Raw genomic sequence first — 22,458 nt, forward strand, 5'->3', positions numbered from 1 at the left:
AGTCTTGACACAGACACAGCAGCAGAAAACCCACTAGTTTATGTCATTCACCAGTTAGAAATGTAGTTAGTAGTTGGCCGGTGGCGTGCAGGAATTTCACTAGTACTAAGCCACACTTGCATGCTATTTCAGAGCGAATATTCAGACTAGCGTGGTAAACAGTATAGGGAGGCTGTCATTGTTCAAAAGTGAACCAATGTGAATATAAAAGCAACTTCATCTCAGTAAAGCAGGCTTGGCGGACTAGTGCTATTTACTGATGCTTTGCTGTTAAACTAAATATAAATCTACATTATTGATGCTGTCAAAGGTCCTTTATGAAACTGAAAATAGTCACATCAAATTGTTACTGGGAGATTTCAGTGGCTGAACAACACTTCTGTGTATATAACCCATTCATAACACGACACACTCTACGTCAGCATTGGGGTACCAAAATAGTTTCAAAACAGAACATTACTTTTCTAACAGAAATGCGTCAGCCATGGTGTCGTCCTTCCTTCAGCGTGCAAAAGTAACTCCAATATTGTATCAGGATTTTAAAAGGTTTCAATTTAGCATTTGATTTTATCGTCACTGTGACAGTCTTGTGTGCACGCGGCGCTCATGCAGGCAGGAACACGCTAATGCGTGAACAGAGATGCGCAGAAGCCCAAATCTACATTTGCTGACAGACAGTTTGAGCTACTTATCAGAATTATGGAAGATATCGGACCGACAATATTTAATTGGAACATTTTTTTAGTTTTATGCCTTACCCAGAATATAAAAATACATATAAACACATTTAGATCATTTACTGTAATCATTACTATTGGTCTGTGAAGAGATTTTCAATCAGCACAACAAAACATGTTTCTGAACACAATCACCTACTGCACCTTTAAACTCTCTTAGGGCTTAAAAGCGTGCAAATGATACATTTTTACTCCAAAATTGTTAAACTATGCAGTGATGCCATACATCTTATGTATTTTGAACTATATAATGGCTTTATAATATGTTTATTTCTAAACCATATGTAATCCCAACTCTGCAATGTGACTATAGTGGATGTACACATTGGGATATGGATTCTGAAAAGATATATTGTGTATCCGTAGCTTGACCGCCAATATATAAAGAGAACATGTTTCACATGACACGTTACATTATGCCTGAATTATAGTGCACTTTAAGAGTAATGAGATTAATCTGTTCAGCTGAACTACAGGCCATATTATGTTCTCCGGCTCTGCGTGTTTGGATGCTTGAAGCTCCATTAAGTGGTAATGAAGTTGTGGCTGATGGCAGATGATGCTCTGCCAGCTCCTCTAACTGCCCTGAGTTCATTATTAATTGTTCTGCTCAGTTCAGCACAAGGCCAAGGGTGAGGCAGAGTTTATCAAGATAAAGCAGGCTTTTGTTTGTTTTCTGCTCCAAACGCTGGCAGTGACTGATAGCCGGAGGTGTGAGAGAGACAGAGAAACACACACAAAGGAAGGAAGTCGTAGAGCATGCTGTTTGGAAAGATGCGAAATTTTCACTTTCATTGAAAAAAGAAAAAAACGTTATTGTTGGGATTAGTCCAGAAATAAAGTCTGCTATTAGACGGATGTTTCACTCACAAACATTTTTTTAGCTGAAACTGGGATTTCAATTAAAGTCAAAGTCAGCTTTATTGTCAACTCCTCCACATGTACAGACATATTTGAAGACAGAATTATTAGCCCCCTTGTAAATTAAATTTTTTTTCAACACATTTCCAAACATAATAGTTTTAATAACTCATTTCTAACAACTGATTTATTTTATTTTTGCTTTTATAACATGAGAAAATGACAGAATAATATGAAAACAAATATTTCACTAAATATATTTAAAGATACTAGTATTTAGCCTAAAGTGCAAGTGAAGTTGGGGTAATTAGGCATGTATATAATATATATATTTTTTTTATATATTTGCCAAATTATGTTTAACAGAGTAAGGAAATTTTCACAGTATGTCTGATAATATTTTTTCTTCTGGGAAAAGTCTTATTTGTTTTATTTTGGCTAGAATAGAAGGAATTTTAATATATATATATATATATATATATATATATATATATATATATATATATATATATATATATATATATATATATATATATATATATATATTTATTTATTTATTTTTTATCCACTTGCACCATTTAAGTAAAACAAATTCACATTGAAAAAAGCGTTGCATGTGGAACTGTTGCAAACAATTTATTTGTGTTGAATTTAAACAAACAAATTAAATTGAATAATGTTTAACCTAATTTGTTTGTTTAAATTCAACACAAATAAATTGTTTTCAACCACTCAACGTAAAAAAATTTAGTAAATCCAAGAAATTATCTTTGAATATTTTTTTTCAGTGCACTAAGAATAAAATAAAAGCCTTCTTTGGTGCATTATCGTGTGATATTGTTAAGATATTGTGCAAAAGAGGTATTTAAGTTTAAAGAAAACAAGAAGAGCAACATGATTGTGTGCTACAAGTAAGCATTGTTTTCCTTATTGAGTCCTCATAAGGTGGAGTTTAGGTAAAGTGTCTGGTGCATATTGAGAGAATTTGGTACTACAGGCCGTTTATCAAACCCACTAACCTGTGTTAGACATGCGCTATAGGTGAATAAGCTAAATTGGCTGTAGTGTATGTCTGTGAATGCAGGAATGTATGGGTGTTTCCCAGTGTTGGGCTGCGGGTAAAAGGGCATCCACTGCAAAAAACAAATGCTTGATAAGTTTGCAGTTTATTAAGCTGTTGCAACCCCTGATTAATAAATTAATAAAGGGACCAAGCCGAAAAGAAAATGAATGAATAATAGTAATAATAATAATAATGGTTCATTTACAGTTTAAATAATATAAATCACACTATTTCAGATATGCAAAAATATACAATGAACTTTTTTTGTTCTTGATTATTTTAAGAGTGTAAAGAAAAGCACAAAATATGTTTGTTTATTTATTTATTTATTTATTTATTTATTTATTTATTTATTTATTTATTTATTTATTTATTTATTTGTCAAACCAAAGCAGTAGCTTTTCTAGACTGTAAAAAAAGACAAAAAGTTAAGACAACAAGTGTTGTTTTAGTTATTTTAATAAGTTAATAGTGTTTCAAAAATATATATTAAAGTTATACAAAGTTTACCTTAATATTTTTATTCAGTTTTATTTGTGTAAATTGAGATGAAAGGAAAAGTCAGATTGATTAAAACAAAAAGTGTAAGGCAGCAAGAATTATTTTACAGTATATATTTGAACTTTTGTCTTCCAGCTCTTTTAGTATTGCTGGCGCCCTGAAATGCATTATTTTCTGTTCTACTGAATACATTTCTGAATACGCAAAATCATTTTCTAACTTGGTCACACTTAATTTGCTGATAAGGTTTTTTTGGACCGTCTCCAGAACGGTTAAGGTTAGTCTTAAATCATTACAGACGTCACATGCAAATAAATGTGGTTATCAGTTTGTGCAATTCATCGTCAGCGAACCCTCCTTTATGTTTTAATTTTAACTGAACCTGTTCTGCATATACACAGAGTGAGGAAGAGAGAGAGAGAGAGAGGGGGGGGGTGGCGAGAGAGAGAGAGAGAGAGAGAGAGAGAGAGAGAGAGAGAGAAACTTTATTCAAAGCATGTGAGGAGGAAATAAAATAAGTGATTTGACAGAATTATGAAGTAATTTAAGTCTTTTTACATGTTTATTTCATTCTAATTAAATGATTTTTTGTATTTTGATTTGAGTTTTTTATTATTTGTGTTGTGTGGTGTGGTGTTTTTATCATATTTACTGTTTTGTTGTATATTGTATATCGGCACTGGTGGGGGCACTAAGGCATGCAGCCTTGTGTCAACGCACGCCTCCCACCAGTGCCGATATACAGCCATATAGCACTGCTACTCGTGTAATATTGCTCATTTATACAACAGTTCTTCTTAAATCTGATTGGCTGATAGCCGTGCGATATTCTGCAATATCAGAACTCCTACAGCCTCTTTATTCTTTGTGTATTACTCCACCCACATACAACCAGCAAAAAGCAGACACTAAAACTGTAAAATTTAAAAGATGCACGCTCAACTGTTTAACTTTTTTAATTAACTTTATTAATTTTTTTAACTGTTTTTATATATTAGTAATTAGTATATGTAACGTGTGTATATATATATTAGACCGCTTGTTTATTTTTTCCCCAATTTCTGTTTAACAGAGAGCAGATTTTTTCAACACATTTCTAAACAGAATAATTTTAATAACTCATTTCTAATAACTGATTTATTTTATCTTTACCATGATGACAGTAAATAATATTTTACTAGATATTTTTCAAGACACTTCTATACAGCTTAAAGTGACATTTAAAGGCTTAACTAGGTTAATTAAGTTAACTAGGCAGGTTATGGGAATTAGGCAAGTTTTTGTATAACAGTGGTTTGTTCTGTAGATTATCGAGAAAAAAATATAATTTAAAGGGGCTAGTAATTTTGTCCCTAAAATGGTTCATAAAAAAAATCAAAACTGCTTTTATTCTAGCCAAAATAAAACAAATAAGACTTTCTCCAGAAGAAAAATTTTATCAGCCATACTGTGAAAATGTCTTTGCTTTGTTAAACATCATAATGAATGTAAACATGTAAACAGCAATAATAAACGTCTCTCTTTTCTCTCTGTCTGCAGGAATGAGCCTGGAGCCGAAGTCTCTGTCATTGGGAATGATCTCTGCGGCTCCGTGCACTATGGCCACTGTGAGTCCCCTCACTGCTTCACCCATCAGCGGATCAATCGCTGCCAGCGGGAGTCCTGCATCTCAATCCGGCTTCGCAGCAGCCCTCCGAAAGTTGGCCAAACAGGCTGAAGAGCCCAGAGGTCAGTGTTGAGCTTTCACATTTGAGCTCCAAATACTCCTCCTTACCTTAATGAGGAAAAGTATAATGGTCAATATGGGGAATGAAGCCACACCTTCTAGTACAGGAGCCAATCATCAATCGTTATAGACTGGCGATTCTTTGCGAGAGAGGCTCGGTCCAGACGTGAGTGAAGGAAAAAGTAGAATTTTCCTTCTACTTTTCGAAAACTAGCCAAACATGCTGAAGCATTTCTGTTTTGTTGTGCTGTTTGTTTGCCATTTTGTTTTGCTTTTTTGTTTTCTGATATCTGCATTTGTTAAATTTTAATTATTTGAGTTTTTTGTTTTTGTTTGTTTATTTCCTTTTTTTACACTTTATTTTTATTTTTTTTTTTCAGATTTTTAATTGTTCGTCAATTTTGCATTTTCCTTCCACTTTTCGAAAACTAGCCAAATATGTTGAAGCCTTTCTTTTTTGTTGTGTTTTTTGCATTTGTTTTTTTTCTTTTATTTCTATTTATTCTAAGAAAAATACTTTGTTTATTTTTGTTGCATTCTCCTTTTTCATTTTGTTTTCTTGTTTAGTTTGTTTTGAAGCTTTTTTTGTTTGTGATTTTGCTGTTTTTGTGATTTTTGCAGTTTATTTGAAGTGTTTAACATAACATTTGTGCTTTAATTTCTGTTGTATTTTTAAATTGTGCTTCTGTTTTGCATTTCACTGCCATTTTTTAAAACTAGCCTAACATATTGAAGCATTTCTGTTTTGTTGTGCTGTTTTTGTTTGGCGTTTTTGTTTTGTTTTTTGTGTTTGTTTATTTCTTTTAGTTTTATTTGAATTTCTTTGTTTTTGTTTCATTTTCCTCATTTTTAATTTAGTTTTCTTGTTTAGTTTGTTTTCAAGCTATGTTTAATTTTTTTTGTTTGTGATTTTTGCTGGTCAGTTCATTTAAATTGTTTAATGTATTTGTGCTTTTATTTGTGTTGTATTTTTTAATTGTGCATTTGTTTTGTATTTCACTTCCACTTTTTGAAAAGTAGGCAAACGTGTCGAAGCATTTCTGTTCTGTTCTGCTGTTTGTTTTGCATTTTGTTTTGCATTTTTTGTTTTAATATTTTTTGGTTATTTCTTTTATTTTTCTTTGAATTTCTTTGGACGCAGTGGCAAAGTATGTAGTTCTGTCGCCTCACAGTTAGAAGGCCGCTGGTTCGAGCCTCGGCTGGGTCAGTTGGCGTTTCTGTGTGGAGCATGTTCTGCCTGTGTTCGCGTGGGTTTCCTCCGGGTGCTCCGGTTTCCCCCACAGTCTAAAACATGTGGTACAGGTGAATTGGGTTGGCTAAAATTGTCAAAGTGTATGAGTGTAGTGTGTATGGATATTTCCCAGAGATGGGTTGTAGCTGCAAGGGCATCCGCTGCATAAAACATGTGCTGGATATATTGGCGGTTCATTTCGCTGTGGCGACCCCAAATTAATAAAGGGTACAAAGCTGAAAAGAAAATGAATGAAAATATATATTGGTTTAATATATATAGATAAAATATATATAGGTTTTGCTCCTTATTTCATTTTGCTTTCTTGTATCGTTTGTTTTGAAGCTTTGTTTAATTTTTTGTTTGTTTGTGATTTTTGCTGTTCAATTGATTTAAATTATTTATTGTAACATTTGTGCTTTTTCATTTCTTTTGAGTTTTTCAATTGTGCATCCGTTTTGCATTTCGCTTCCACTCTTCCAAAACTAGCAAATATGTTGAAGCATTTCTGTTTTGTTGTGCTGGTTTTTTTTGGCATTTTGTTTTGCTTATTTGTTTCTAGCTTTTTTGCATTTGGGTATTTCTTTTATTTTTATTTGAATTTTCTTAGTTGTTTTGTCTTGTTTATTTTTATTTAATTCTGTTTGTTTGGCATTTTGTTTTGCTTTTTTGTAAAAATTTTTTGCATTTGTTTATTTTTTTCTTTTTGTGTGTATATATATATATATATATATATATATATATATATATATATATATATATATATATATATATATATATATATTTAGCTTTTTTGTTTTGGTTTGTTTATTGCTTCCTCTTTTTTACACTTTATTTCAATTTTTTTCACATGTGTAATTGTGTTTTATCTTTAGTTTTGTTTTTTGCACTTGTTTATTTCTTTCATTTTTATTTGAATTTTCATTGTTGTGTTTTGCTTATGGTTTTGTTTTTTAATGCTTTTTTTAATTATTTTTTTTTTATATTTTATTGTTTGTTTGATTTAACAAAAGCCACTACTTTTATGTCGACTGGTATAATATGCACTGTATCTTAGTTAGCATTAGTGTCTATTAGTATTTTAATGCAGAATGTAAACAACCAGGCATCCATATGTAGCGTGTATATTATCATGGACAGCCATTGTTTACTCGATGTGTGTGTGTGTGTGTGTGTGTGTGTGTGTGTGTGTGTGTGTGTGTGTGTGTGGGCGGTGGTTTCTGTCAACAAATTGTGAATAGATTTGAATAATATTTGCATACGGGTTTGCAGTATTTTAGATGGCTGGCACAACATTTAGCTGCCCATCTGTCTGTGTAATTGTTGTCAACGCCAAAACAAAAAAAAACACACACACACACACACACACACACACACACACACACACACACACACACACACACACACACACACACACACACACACACACACACACACGCACGCACACACACACACTCTGATAATGACATACAATCACAACATCACACATCTTTTTGTTCTTTTTATGATTTCTTTTTGTGTATTTTTGTTACTGTTTTATTTATATTTTGTTTTTTTTTGTTTAGTAGAGTTACACTTCTCTTGTGTTGGTTTCTCTATTTTAATTGTGTATCTTTTTGATATATGTTTGTTCTTTCATTATTTGTTTATTCTTTACATTAGGATTTTTTGGTTTGTATTTTTTTTCCACATTTTTAATTGTTTTCATCGTTTTAATTGGATTTTATTGTTACAATTTTAATTATAATATGTTTATTTTTATATTATTTGTTTATTTTTGACATTGTTTATTAGTGTTATTGTATTTTTTGATGTACCTATTTGATGTTGCGTTTTTTATGTTTTGATATTTGATTTGTTTTTATTTGTTTTTAAATAGTTTTTTTTTAACCTTTTAGATTTGTTTTGCCATTTGTATTTGTTGTTTTTATTCCCCACATTTTTAATTGTGTGTCTCTTTGATATATGTTTATATAATTTTTATTTCTTTATTTTAGACATGGCTTTTTAGTGTTTTTTTGTCTTTATCTGATGTGTTTTATGTTCAGTTTATTAATTTGTTTGTATTTTTATTCATGATATTTTATTGTTTTTGTTTATTTTTATTGTTTTACACATTTAGATTTTTTTTAGCATTTGTATTTTTTTCACAATTTTAATTGTGTGTCTCCTTGATATTTGGTTATTTTTAAATATTTGTTTATTTGGCATGGTTTATTAGAGTAAAGGCTAATTTGTACTTCTGCATGCATCAAGCACACGCATGTTGTCCGGCGCAGCCTTCGGGTGGTCGGATATTCGTCACCGGGGCTGAAGCTGACACACACCTCTCAAATGATGGAACTATACATTGCAAGGACGTGTAACGCAAGCTCTGTGATTGGTTGACTTGGTATCTGTGATGAGTGTGGGTGGTGCTGAGAGCCGCGAGCCCAATGGAGTGAGTGTTAACAAGTGTTGAGTCCCGTGAAGGAGCTCCAGATGGAAACTGTTGTTTTGTGTTTACCTTATGATTATAGTTGTTGCACGTTCCCCGGTTCCCACCCCTAAATGAGCGCGTTTTAGCTACTTGTAGCGTTTAGAAAAAAAAAAACATCTTTTTTTATTTGTGTTATTTTTTTCATTCTTTACTTATTTTACAGTTTATTAGTATTTGTAGATTTTTTTCACATTTTTAATTGTGCATCTGTTTTGCGTTTCGCTTTCGCGTTTCAAAAACTAGCCAAGCATTTCTGTGTTGTTGTTCTGTGTTGTTTCGCTCTTCGGACTAGCCAAACATGTTGAAGTATTTCTGTGTTGTGCTTATTGTTTGACATTTTATTTAACTTTTGTGTGTTTTTTTTTTTTTTCGCGTTTCTTTTTGGTGTTTTATTTGAGCTTTTACATTTTGTTTTTGTTTGTTAATTTTTTTTCTTTCACACTTTATTTGTATTTTTAGCTTTTATTTTTTATTTTTCATTGCACGTCTGTTTCGCATTTCACTTCCGCTTTTCAAAAACTAGCCAAACATGTCGAAGCATTTCTATTTTGTTTTTCTGTTTGTTTGGCATTTTGTTTCACTTTTGTGTGTGTGTGTGTGTTTTTTGCATTTGTTTAATGTTTCTTTTTGGTGTTTTATTTGAGCTTTTTTACATTTTGTTTTTTGTTTGTTTGTTTATTTATTTATTTATTTTTTACACTTTATTTGTATTTTTATTTTTCATTTTAATTTTTTTTCAAATTATGCGTCTGTTTTGCATTTCACTTTCGCGTTGCAAAAACTAGCCAAGCATTTCTGTGTTGTTGTGCTGTTTCTCTGGCATTTGTTGCATATGTTTATCCATTCTTTTTGATGTTTTACTTGAGTTTTCTTTTTTGTTTTTATTTATTTTATTTGTACATTTTACTTGCATTTTCATATATTTTTTTTTTACATTGTTTTTTTTTTTTTTTGGATTACTTTAACTTTTTCCTTTTTCGTGTTTTAAGTTTTCTCTTGCTTCTAAAAAACATTTGTTGTAAAAAATAATGAAAAACAATCACAAACAACTGCTCAGATATTCCACACCGCATACAAAATCAAATGCTCTGACCATGTTTTTTTACTAATGGACCGTTGTCGATCAGAATATTTTCACGCAATTGAAAAGCAAGAAGTAGAGTTGTATTGTGTTGTCAGAGAAAAGCAGCATATTTTAACCAGCGTCATCTTGAATGATCATACCGTGTGTTTATCGACTTGATCATTATCTTCTTCTCTCTGAAGCTTTGAGATAGAGAAAAAGGGGTTGTATTGATTGTTTAAGTGCTTGTGTGCCAGTAATGTCTGTGGTGCTTCTCTAAGTGTCTTTTTACTGCTGAGTTGATACACAGCGTGTGTATTGCGCTTGTCATTTTTGTGCATTCATACACTCTTTGACTGCGGTAATTCAATGACAGTCGATGCTCGGGCTCAGATTGCTAAGCCTGTTTGGAAAAGCTGTCTTTTGTTTAAGGCTTTGGTGGCTTTGAGGCTTTTAGTGTGTGTTTGTGTGTGTTCGTACTTCTCTGAATATGTACTTGCGCACTTCTGTGAATAATGTGTGTTCTCTTGTAAGAGTACACAACTGACATCTTTCTCCAAACTTACAGACATACACACTTTGTTTCGTCAAGAGTTTGACTGAAAAAAATGATTTAAATATCGCCAAAGCTTTCAGATTCAGATATTCAAATATGTGAAAGAGTAAAGTAAGACTCAATTTTCCCATTGCAATGTTCTTACGGCTGTGGTTGGTTGTTGTGGGCCCAGCCTTTTTTGGTACAATTTGGATAATGTTGTAGTCTTAGTTGTTGTTGTAGTAAAAACTGTAATTGTATGTGATTTATAAATAATGGGTAAAAACTATATTGTTTGTGGACAAAAAGTGTCACATTAACGAAATAGTTCATCCAAAAATGTGTTTATCATATATAGTCTGAAATCAGTTATGAAATGAAACCTATAAGTGTAAATATATATGAGAAATATTACACAAGCAGTGTGATATGGCTGTATATCGGCACTGGTGGAAGGCATGCAGTGACAATATACAGCCACATCGCACTGCTACGAATGTGATATTGTGTTTATACAACAGTTCAACGGCACAATCGTGTGTATAAAAAAGAAAATCATTCAAAGAGAGTCTCAAAATGGGAACTACTTTCTTTCGCCATTCGTTTACATTTGCAGCTGACGTCAGAACAGCAGAATCCGTTGCTACCTCACCAACGTCATTTTAGAGCTAATAATTGAATGATTCTCTAGTTTAATGTCATAATTGATAACAAAACAGGGGATTTTGCTGACATTTTAAGATTATAAGGCTGAGATTCCCCAGTATTTCTCACATTAATTAACCCTGAAAAGCCAAAGCGAAGCGAACACTACCAGATTACTGTTGTGTTTGTAATAAGGAAAAACTCCAAATGCATGCAGGCATTTCTTCTTTCTTTCAGTTTACTGAACTAGTCACGACATCAGGAGACTCATTAGAAACAGATGGCTAACCAAAAAGTAACTCCGGGTTATACAAAGAGTGGCCATCACAAAATACATACATTTCTAATATGTCCCGTCTCACACTCAACACACTACAATTACTATAGTATGAATACACGATTAAGGCGTCAAAATGTTTGAACTGTATAAACACAATATCACATTCCTAAGCCCTTTCACTAGTGCCGATATATATATATATATATATATATATATATATATATATATATATATATATATATATATATATATATATATATATATATATATATATATATATATATACATATGGACTAAACTACGAAAGACTCCTGGGAAAAACGGGAGTATTGGCAGGGATGCAGATGTATATTGTATATATGTAGGTTTTTCATGTTCACTTTTTGCTATGTTATTCTTATTTGAGGTTTGCATTTTACCCTTTTATTTATTATGTATTTATTTTTATATTTGGTTATTTATTTACTTATTTACTTAATTATTTATGTTTGTTTTCAGTTATTTATTTTGCATTTCTGTTGTTATGATCACCAGTGATCTAACCTTCATCGATCACTGGAGAACATTTACATTTAAACGGACTAGAATCCTGTTTCAATATGTACTACAAGTCCTGTCATGCAACACACACACACACACCCCTGCTCCAAGTCTCCACTGATTACTCTCACACAGTTGAAGCTGCTCAAGTACTGATAACATGCTCATATATATGGCTCACTTTGAGACACTCTTCTATTTATATAAGACGCGTTTTACTTTCCTTATATTTATGTTGTCAGCTGCATGTAGGGGCGGGCAAAGCGAGGCTTCATTAAAAACACTGAAACAGTTGAAGCAAATGTGTCAAAGTTGGAAACTTTTCGAAACCTCACTCTGCACTGGAACAGCTTTAGCACAGAAACAGTTACGCAAATTGAAGTATTAACCCCTTCAGACCCTGCGTCCATTACAATGGACATAACATGACATCCCATTTTTCTGAAATTTGGAATATAATTTAGGTCTAAAGGGGTTACAACTTAATTGAGGGTTGAGAGTTCCTCACTAGCATGCAGAGATAATGGGTTCTAATCCAAGGTGAAGCAGCTGTTGTGTTAGAAGATGTTATGTTTAGAATGATCTGTTCTTGTAACGTTTTGTTTTAACACTGGTCTGACATCTGAATTAACACTTTGTGAATAAAAATGTCTTGTTTTGGTCATAAAACAGGCTTGTTGCTAGATTGCAGTCGGAAGTTAACGATAATTATTTATAGTATTCTTTAAATTTGCCATTTATTGTATTTTATTCAAATCTACCCCAACCCCAAACCCAACCATCACAGTACTGCAAAAATATAAATTATTGTTATACAGTTTTACAAAAATTATGCTATATTGATGGCGGATCCGCAGCTTTATCCTGTCTAGACTACACCATAAAACAGTAACATTATTAAAATCATAATTTCAGAATATTTACAAGTCGGGATTCGAACCCAAAAGCCATTTGCAGCACTGTACATATGCAAGGTCCACTAGGCTTAATGAGACTGCAGATTTGCCAGGTCTCGAAACGTTTCTGAAGTGATCGTTGCTTTGAATCGCTTAAGTCATGTGACCAGTTGTTTCGAAACACTTTAGTCATGTGACCTGAGTGTTTTGGATCATGCTTCGGTGCAGTGTTTCGAAACAAAGCTTCGGGACCTTGACAATGTGTCGAAACGTCAGTTTCACATCAGCCATTCCTAGCTGCCTGCCTTTTGACTGCCTGTTTACTGACCACGACTCTGGATTGCCTGTATAGAGCTGTTTACCCCTGTGTTGAGCGTTGCTTGCCTGACTATTCTTAATAAACCTGCCTTTGGATTCACACTTCGTTGTCAGCATCTCCCTTGTGACATCTGTAGTGTTTTCTGTCTGTTTTGTTTCTTCTTTGTTTTGTAAACAGTTTTTATCTTTGTGTTGTTGTTGTTTTTTTCACAACTATTTATCCTATATAGACTAATACTTTAACTTTGTTGTCAGAAAACACCCAAACTTCCCATGAAATTAAATCTCTTTACCGTTTTCTCACACTCAAGCGACTCTAAACTCTTTATGACTTTCTTTTTTTCACTGAACAAAATTCAAAGTTAACGAACCATTATTTTAAACTCGACTCAATAGTCCAAATCTATGGATTGTATAATCTGTTTGGCAACCATAGCCATATAATAAGCTTGCTAATGTACAATCAGATCAAGGTTTGTCATAATGAACAACACACTGTACAGGATCTCCCCCACAATGAGCGTTTATTGTGGTTTCGTTTGCTGCGACTACATGTGAGAAATGACTTTCCTCATTAAAAGCGAAACCTACACAATGCTTCAAACCACACAAGCGCCGAGAAAAAGTCCATTGGCGCTAAAAAGCAGTATCTATATAAGACAGCGAACACAAAAGAGTAAAGTAGGTCAGGCGTCCTCTGAGCGTTCATGTCTGTCGGAGAGCTGATAACCAGACTCAATACTCTACCGCTGTACTCCTTTTTCTGTTTTGCTGGCTTTGACTTTCTCTGCTATACTTGTGCATAAAGCATCAACAATTAATACTAAGTGCTTTGTACAAAGGGAAGAGTCGCTGTTAGTATATTTATGGTTAGTTCATGATGGCGACAATATTGGGAATGGTGTAGCTCAAATGTGCTTTTTTGCGGTTGAGAGTAATATAACGGTGAATAAAAAGAAACGTCTAAACGTACACTGGAGGGATTTGGGTCAGGCCTGTGGATCGGAAATTAATATTTGGTAAACGATCACCTAGCAACTGCCACAGATACCCTAGCAACTATCATACCTGCACTGTAAAACAAATGAAAAATTAAATATTAAAATATTTTTAATATTTGTAAATGATTGTTAATATTTATATGAACTTAATATTTGATAAATGATCACCTGGCAACTACACTTTATTAGGTACACCTTACTAGTACCGTGTTGAACTGCCTTGTGCCTTCAGACCTGCCTTAATCCTTAATGGTGTAGATTCAACTAGGTACTCGAAAATTCCTCTGAGATTTTGGTCCATATTGACATGAGAGCATCACACATTTGCTCCAGATTTGTCAGCTACACATCTATGTGTAGCAACGTTTTTCCAATCTTCTATTGTTCAATTTTGGTGAGCCCGTGCGTCTTCTGCTGCTGTAGCCCATCTGCCTCAAGGTTCAACATGTTGTGCATTCAGAGATGCTCTTCTGCATACCTCAGTTGTATCGAGTGGTTATTTGAGTTACTGTTGCTTTTCTATCAGCTCGAACCAGTCTGGCCATTCTCCTCTGACCTCTGGCATCAACAAGGTATTTGTGCCCACAGAACTGCCGCTCACTCTCATTTTCTTTTTCATACCATTCTCTGTAAACTATGGAGAGGCTTGTGGGTGAAAATACCAGTAGATCAGCATTTTCTGAAATACTCAGACCAGCCCATCTGGCACCAACAACCAGGCCACGTTCAAGTCACTTAAATCATCTTTCTTCCCCATTCTGATGCTCGGTTTGAATTGCAGCAGATCATCCTGACCATTTCTACATGCCTAAATGCATTGAGTTGCTGCCATATGATTGACTGATTAGAAATTTGCGTCTATGAGCAGTTGGACAGGTGCACCTAATAAAGTGGCCAGCGAGTAAAAAAAAAATAGACTTTAATTTTAAATTTGAATTTTACTTAATTTTAAAATAATACACTTTGCTGCATGTAATTGGAACTAACAGAAAATAGGTGTAAAAACAGAATCTGAATGTCTTTTTAAAGAATGTCTTTTTTTATGTTATTTCCAGTTTCATGTAGTAATTGCTGTAAAATTATACATAATATCTGTAAATAAACAGCTTGATTTAAATTATATTATTAAGGTCAGTTTATAGTCCTTTTGGGGGTTTTATTCAGGGAATTTGTGTATAATTATAATTATAATACAGTATTTTTCCTGTTTTTTTTTTTTTATTAGATTCAAATTGAAAAATTACGAACAATATCTGTAACAATAAAAATTTTATTTTAGGTATTGTATTGTTTAAATACAACTGCAGTACAGTGATTTTTTTGTTTTTTTCAATACAGGATATTATATGTAATTACCAGTTTTTTGTGATTTTTAAATTACATTTAAAACTCAATAAAATTACAAATATTATCTGACTGTTGTTTTAAGTATTATAGTATATGATTAATGACAAAGTATAGCCATTCTTATTGTTTTATATAAAAATGTCATTTTTTAAAGAGAATTTGTTTTCTGTTAGTTAGATTTGATGTAGATTTAGATTTTTTTTACTACTTTGTTTGAATTATAATTACGACACAAAAGTATAAGCGGGTTTATATTAACATTGACCAGTTTATTTTTACATTTTAGAAATTTCTCATTGCTCATTTTAAAATGATGAACAAAAGTCAATTTTAAAATTTTAAAATCAAAACAACAACAACAACAAAACTAATTTCTGGAGTTTACATGATCTCCCCTTATATGCGTGGGTTTTCTTAAGGTGCTCCTTTTTCTCTCGCAGTCCAAAGACATTTGTTATAGGTAAATTGAATAAACTAATAATAGCCGTAGTGTATTAGTGTGAATGAGAGTATATGGATGTTTTCCAGTGCTGAGTTACAGCTGGAAAGGCATTCGCTGTGTGAAGTGTGCTGGATAAGTTGGTGGGTCATTCCACTATGGCGACCCCTGATGAATAAGGGGACTGAGATTAAAGGAAAATAAATGATCGCATGAACAACAAAACAAAAATACAAACCAAACAGAAACCAGAACAGAATTGCAAACTAAATTAATTAATTAATTGATTGATTGATCGATTGATTTATTTTAATCAGGTGAACGCTGTAGGAATTACAACAGTTTGCATATCTGCATATGTGTCCAAAAGTAATTGGATAGAATAATAATCCTAAATCAAACTTTCACTTTTTAATACTTGGTTGCAAGTCCTTTGCAGTCAATTACAGCCTGAAGTCTGGAACACATATACATCACCAGACGCTGAGTTTCATTCCTGGTGGTGCTCTGCCAGGACTCTAAAGCAACTTTCTTCAGTTCCTGCTTGCTCTTGGGGCATTTCCCTTTCAGTTTTGTCTTCAGCAAGTGAAACGCAAGCTCAATCGGATTCAGTCAGGTGAATGACTTGGCCATTGAATAACATTCCACTTCTTTCTCTTCAAAAGCTTTTTGGTTACTTGTGATCACTTTTGGTCCCTTAACAAGTGGGAGGCACATATGCAAAACTGTTATAATTCCTACAGTGTTCACCTGATTTGGATGTAAATACTCTCAAATTAAAGCTGACACTCTACAGTTAAACCACATCTTATTTGTTTCATTTCAAATAGATTGTGTTGGTGGATACAGGCAGAAATGTAAGAATTGTGTAGATGTCCAAATATTTATGGACCTAACTGTACATGCATAAATAAATAAAACGACAAAATACACATCCCAAAACAAATAATAATGAAAAAGCAATAAATAAACATGCAAAATGATTTATATAATTATTTTTCTCTCTTTCATTCTGGCCCTTCCAATTGACATTTTCATGTCCTTGCTTCCAGTCATTTCTCAAAAGTTCATGCTTATTATGAAACAAATACTGAAGTCCCTTTGGGCTCTTTATGTTACTTTGTTAGCTAATAGTTAGATTTCTAAAATGCCAACAATTAATTATAAATATGTTTTAGTATACAATGTGAGATACATTGCATCTGGAAAGTATTCATAGTGCTTTTTCCTCATTTTTTATATTACTGGCTTATTTCAAAATTGATTAAATTCATTTACTTCCTCAAAGTTTTACACACAATACCCCATAATGACAATGTGAAAAAAAAGAGTTTTTAAAATTGTTGCAAATTTATAAAAAAATTAAAAATAAAAAAATGAAAAAATCACATGTACATAAGTATTCACAGCCTTTGCCGTGAAGCTCTAAATTGAGCTCTGGTACATTCTGTTTCCACTGATCATTCTTGATGTTTCAGCAGCGTAATTAGAGTTCACCTGTGGTAAATTTAGTTGATTGGACATGACTTGAAAAGGCATACACCTGTCTATTTAAGACCCCAGGGTTGACAGTGCATTACAAAGCACAAACCAAGCATGAAGACAAAGGAATTATCTGTAGACCGAGACAGGATTGTCTTGAGGCACAAGGCTGGGGAAGGTTACAGAAAGATTTCTGCTGCTCTGAAAGTTCCAATGAGCACAGTGACCTCCATCATCCGTAAGTGGAAGATGTTTGGAACCACCAGGACACCAGAGCTCCTAGAGTTGGCCGGCCATCTAAGCTAGATCGGGGGAGAATGGCCTTAGTCAGGAAGGTGATCATTAACCAGATGTTCACTCTGTCTAAGCTCCAGCGTTCTTCTGTGGAGAGAGGAAACCTTACAGAAGGACAACCATCTGTGCAGCAATCCACCAATCAGGCCTGTATGGTAGAATGGCCAGGCGGAAGGCACTCCCTGCCTGGAATTTGCCAAAAGAATTCTGAAGGACTCTCAGACTATAAGAAACAAAATTCTCTGGTTTGATGAGACTAAAATTGAACTCTAAAGTGAATGCCAGGCGTTACGTTTGGAGAAAACCAGGCACCGCTCATCACCAGGCTAATACCATCCCTACAGTGAAGCATGGTGGTGGCAGCATCATGCTGTGGGGATGTTTTTCAGCAGCGGGAACTGGAAGACTAGTCAGAATAGAGGGAGAGATGAATGCAGCAATGCACAGAGACATCCTGAATGAAAAACTGCTTCAGAGTGCTCTTGACCTCAGACTGGGGCGACGGTTCATTTTCCAGCAGGACAATGACCCAAAGCACACTGCCAAAATATCAATTGAGTGGCTTCACAACAACTCAGTAAATGTCCTTGAGTGGCGTAGCCTGAGCCCAGACCTCAATCCTATTGAACATCTCTGAAGAGATCTGAAAATGGCTGTACACCGTCGCTTCCTATCCAACCTGATAGAGCTTGAGATGTACTGCAAAGAGTGTGCAACACATGCTGCATGAAAGACAACACATTCATTTTCTTTTAGCTTAGTGCCATTTTTTCAGGGGTTGCCACAGCAGAATGTACAGCCAACTATTCCAGCAAATGGTTTACACAGAAAATGCCCTTCCAACTGCAACCTAGTACTGGAAAAAACCCATACACTCTCACATTCCCAATTCACCTGTACCGCATGTCTTTGGACTGTGGGGGAAACCAGAGCATCCAGAGAAAACCCACTCGAACACGGGGAGAACATGAAAACGGCACACAGAAATGCCAACTGGCCTAGCCTGAACGTCTTGCTGTGAGGCAACAGTGCTAACCACTGAGCCACCATGCCATGCCAAACACAACACATATTGCACAAAACAAGTTGGTCAAGCTCCGGGTTGCAGAGTAAGTTTGAGGTTGACGAAACCTAACAAATCTGATCTAATTAAGATCAGGTTAAGTTAATACTAGAATCATTCTCTGTCAGCTTGGGATCTAACTCTGGACCGCATGAAAACAACTGAAAGTGTGACAATTGCAGCAACACCCAATCACATGACACATCAGAGAGTCACTGATCTGAGAGTCATTTTCTTCACATATTCTGTCGTGAGACACAAAGAACGTCTTTGTTGTAGGTTTCGGAGCATCCTGGATAACTCTAACATGTTTGTATACATGCTTAAAACTAACACATACATGCTGGAGTGAGTGGTCTTTGATCACAGTAAAATGCTGCATTAGCACAGCAGGGGTTTGGAGGGCTGAGTGTGTGTTTGTGTTAGTGTGCGTTCACCGCAGGGAGATGGCAGTGTTTGTTGCTTTATCTCTTTAAACTGGCATCTGATCTGACAGCCCACAGGGGCCTTTGATAGCGACGAGCTTGGCATCAGGGAAGTGATGATGTATGTTCACTTTAGGTGACAAGTTGTTAGTTCTGTCTGGCATGCGCAGACACACACACACACACACACACACACACACACACACACACACACACACACACACATAAATGCCCCTTGCTTTGACACTTACAAGTCCAGAGAGTCTGTCATTGTCTCAGTTGCTATGTTTTTCTCAGACTGTAAAAACTGATATTTCAGTTGTATGAAACCATTTATTTTTTATTTATTTATTTTTTGGTTTTGTTTTAATATAATAGTATTTGTAATATAAATACATCTTATAATTTATTTTACTTTATATCTTTGCCGTGATGACAGTAACCAACATTTTACTAGAAAGTTTTCACGAAGCTTCTATACAGCTTAAAGTGACATTTAAAGGCTTAACTAGGTTAATTAGATTAACTAGGCAGGTTAGGGTAATTAGGCAAGTTATTGTATAATGATGGTTTGTTCTGTAGACTATCGGAATAAAATATAGCTTAAAGGGGCTAATGATTTTGATTGTTTAATTATTAAAAACTGTCTTGTTTCAAGCCAAAATAAACAAATAAGACTTTCTCCAGAAGAAAAAAATAATATCAGACATGCTGAAGTGCGGTATGGCTGTATTTTCAGGTGTGCGTTGGCTCAAGGACGCAGGCCGAGTGCCTTAGTGACCCCCATATACTGTATATGTATCTGATATTGCATTTATACAACACTTCGATGGCATAATTGTGTGTATAAAAAAGAAAATCAAACACGGAGAGTCTTAAAAACACTTTTAAATGAGGAACTACTTTCCTCCACCATTCATTCACATCTGCAGCTTAGGTCAGAACAGCAGAAACTGTTGCCAGTTTACAAACATCACTTTAGAGATAGTATTGGAATGATTATTTTGCTTAAAGGGCACCTAGGTTACCCCTTTTTTCAGATTTAATATAAGTCTTTTGCGTCTCTAGAATGTGTATATAAAGTTTCAGATCAAAATACCCATCAGATTTTTCCATTATACCTTTTACAAGATGCTGTTTAATACTGATTTCCAGCAGGGGGTGGTTTTGTCGTACTGTGCCTTTAAGCCGAGTTCTGCCCGCCCACTATTTCCACATGCCTCCTCCCTCAGCTGCGTCAGACAACAGACAGACTTAAAGGAAGAAGGTCTCACATAGCGTTTGTGGGATACTACAGTAAGAACTAACCTTTACTAATCAGTATTGTGAAGTTGCATTGATAAGTCAAACACAATATCGTTACAAAGTTAATTACACACATACACGTGACTACCGGAACATGTTAATGCGCACAGCTGTCAATTAATTCGGTGGGCGGGGGGATCGCTCATCTACGTAATGGTGCGATCGATTTGAAAACAGCTCCAATTGGCCGACCCTTTTTTTGTAGTTAAATTGAAAAAAAAAAAAGGACTGGGTGTGTTCATATCACCCCAGTATGACGGTCTATACACTATACCAACACACAGATCTGTCCAAACAGCTTGAAAAGTAGATTTTTTACCATAGGTGCCCTTTAATGTCTAAACTGATGACAAACAGGTGATTTTTGCTCACAATTTAAGATTATAAGGCTGAACGGCATGAAATTCCATCAGTCTACAGAGATTTCCCAGTTATTCTCTGTTGCAATCGGGAGATCACAATATATAATCCCAAAAAAGCCAAAGAAAAGCAAACACTTGCAGTTTCTGTGGTATAAATGCAGCACTACAATATACAAAAGAGAGAGATCGACTTAGATTGTCACTTACCTGTTCTATAATGATTTGTTCAGCTGTAGTTTGAAACTTACGTTAAGAAATCATTGAGTTTTTCTCTCTCTGTGGACTTATTATGTAGCCTCTGTCACCATCTTGTCATGGAATGTCAACTGTCACATTCTTTGCTCTGCTAAGTATAGCAAGCTGATGGCAGCTGATGCACTGAATCTCCGAAATTATGAATATTTTAAAATTGACACAATACTTATAAATAAACTGCATAGTTTCAATCTAAACAACTACATTTTCGCCTCAAAAGTACATTATGTTGTCCAACAGCAGCAATATTTGTCAAACTGTAGAGTGTCCTCTGCTTGTCGCTGTATGTGGGTGGAGTAATACACAAGGGTGAAGAGGCTGTAAAATTGCTGTTATTTGCAATATATCGCACGGCTATCAGCCAATCAAATTCAAGACCAGACAGAACTGTTGTTTAAATATAAATATAGGGTGTAGTGCACAACATAAATAAGTACACCCTCTTTGAAAGTTAATTTAATTTCTCAGTGAATATAGATAGACAGTATATTTTGGTGCTTTTAAGAGTTATATTCATTAAAAGTTCCTAGATAGAAATATACTACATTTTTTCAATTCTTATGGTTGTCTTGACTTTTAATATATATATATATATATATTCACACACACACACATATATATATATATATATATATATATATATATATATATATATATATATATATATATATATATATATATATATATATATATATATATATATATATATCATTCATTTTCTCTCTAACATTCCCTAACCGTCATCGTAAGTTGTTGTTAGATTAGTTCCAGTTTGAGCTTTGGTACTGACTTATGTAATTTATACACACATTCCTTAATGTTAAACCTCCTATAGAAAATATTAAGTGAAAAAAAGAGACCTGAAAAAGGTGTACTCATGCTGCTTACTGTATATCAGTTTTTTGTTTTAAATTATTCTAAAAATGTTAAATTATATTTAATGCATTAAAAATATTAAATAATTGTTCAATATTTATATTTGATAAGAAAATAAATACATTTTAGTCATAATTTTAACAAATGAGGAAACAATTAAATGTTATTCTTATTAAATATATATTTTTTTCTTCTCTATTTCAGGTTCTATTAGTAGTGAGTCATCGCATGTTTCCTCCCCGGTGACCAATAGGATTTCTCCAGTCAGTACACCTAAACGTATTGCCATGGGTACCAGTCTGGCCCCGCCCACAGGCACTCCACCTGTGGTCACCATCGCCCCAACTAAAACAGTCAATGGCTTCTGGAGGTCTGAAGGACGACAGGTAGTGTATGATACAATACATGAACATTAGCAGTATCTATTTAATTTAAATTCAACCACAAACAGGGCCTATTATTGTGAGTCAACCAAAGGGGACATATAGTGTTTTTTGCGCGCTTAGTTTTGTTATTTCAAATGGAGTCGTGCGTGACAGTTTCGCATAATGTTTTTTATTTATTTTGAAAACAAATAAACTTCATTGGTCTGGTCTCTCAAATAAAAAAAAAATAATCACTTTTATTGTCACATCATTAGCAGCACATGTGCTATGATGAGTGAAAAGCTTAGGTGCTGGCTCCAGATAGTACAAAATACAGATGTGCAATAAAATGACAGTGCAAAATACAAC

At 34.1% G+C, this 22,458-nt stretch overlaps 1 protein-coding gene across 3 annotated transcripts in view; it reads left to right on the forward strand.

Moving 5' to 3' along the window:
- gse1a (Gse1 coiled-coil protein a) overlaps window positions 1-22,458 on the forward strand; it is an 87,747-nt gene that overhangs the window by 17,130 nt on the left and 48,159 nt on the right. For all 3 annotated transcript variants that reach the window (XR_015526472.1, XM_087312255.1, XM_087312256.1), the window contains exons 2-3: window positions 4,702-4,890; window positions 21,929-22,110. Coding sequence is in view for 2 of the 3 variants with exons in the window: in XM_087312255.1 (XP_087168381.1) it covers window positions 4,704-4,890; window positions 21,929-22,110 (369 nt within the window). In the remaining variant the exon portion in view is untranslated. The remainder of the gene's footprint in view (window positions 1-4,701; window positions 4,891-21,928; window positions 22,111-22,458) is intronic.

Source organism: Danio rerio, chromosome 25 (assembly GCF_052040795.2).
Source record: "Danio rerio strain M-AB ecotype USA chromosome 25, GRCz13ab, whole genome shotgun sequence".
Lineage (NCBI taxonomy): Eukaryota > Metazoa > Chordata > Actinopteri > Cypriniformes > Danionidae > Danio > Danio rerio.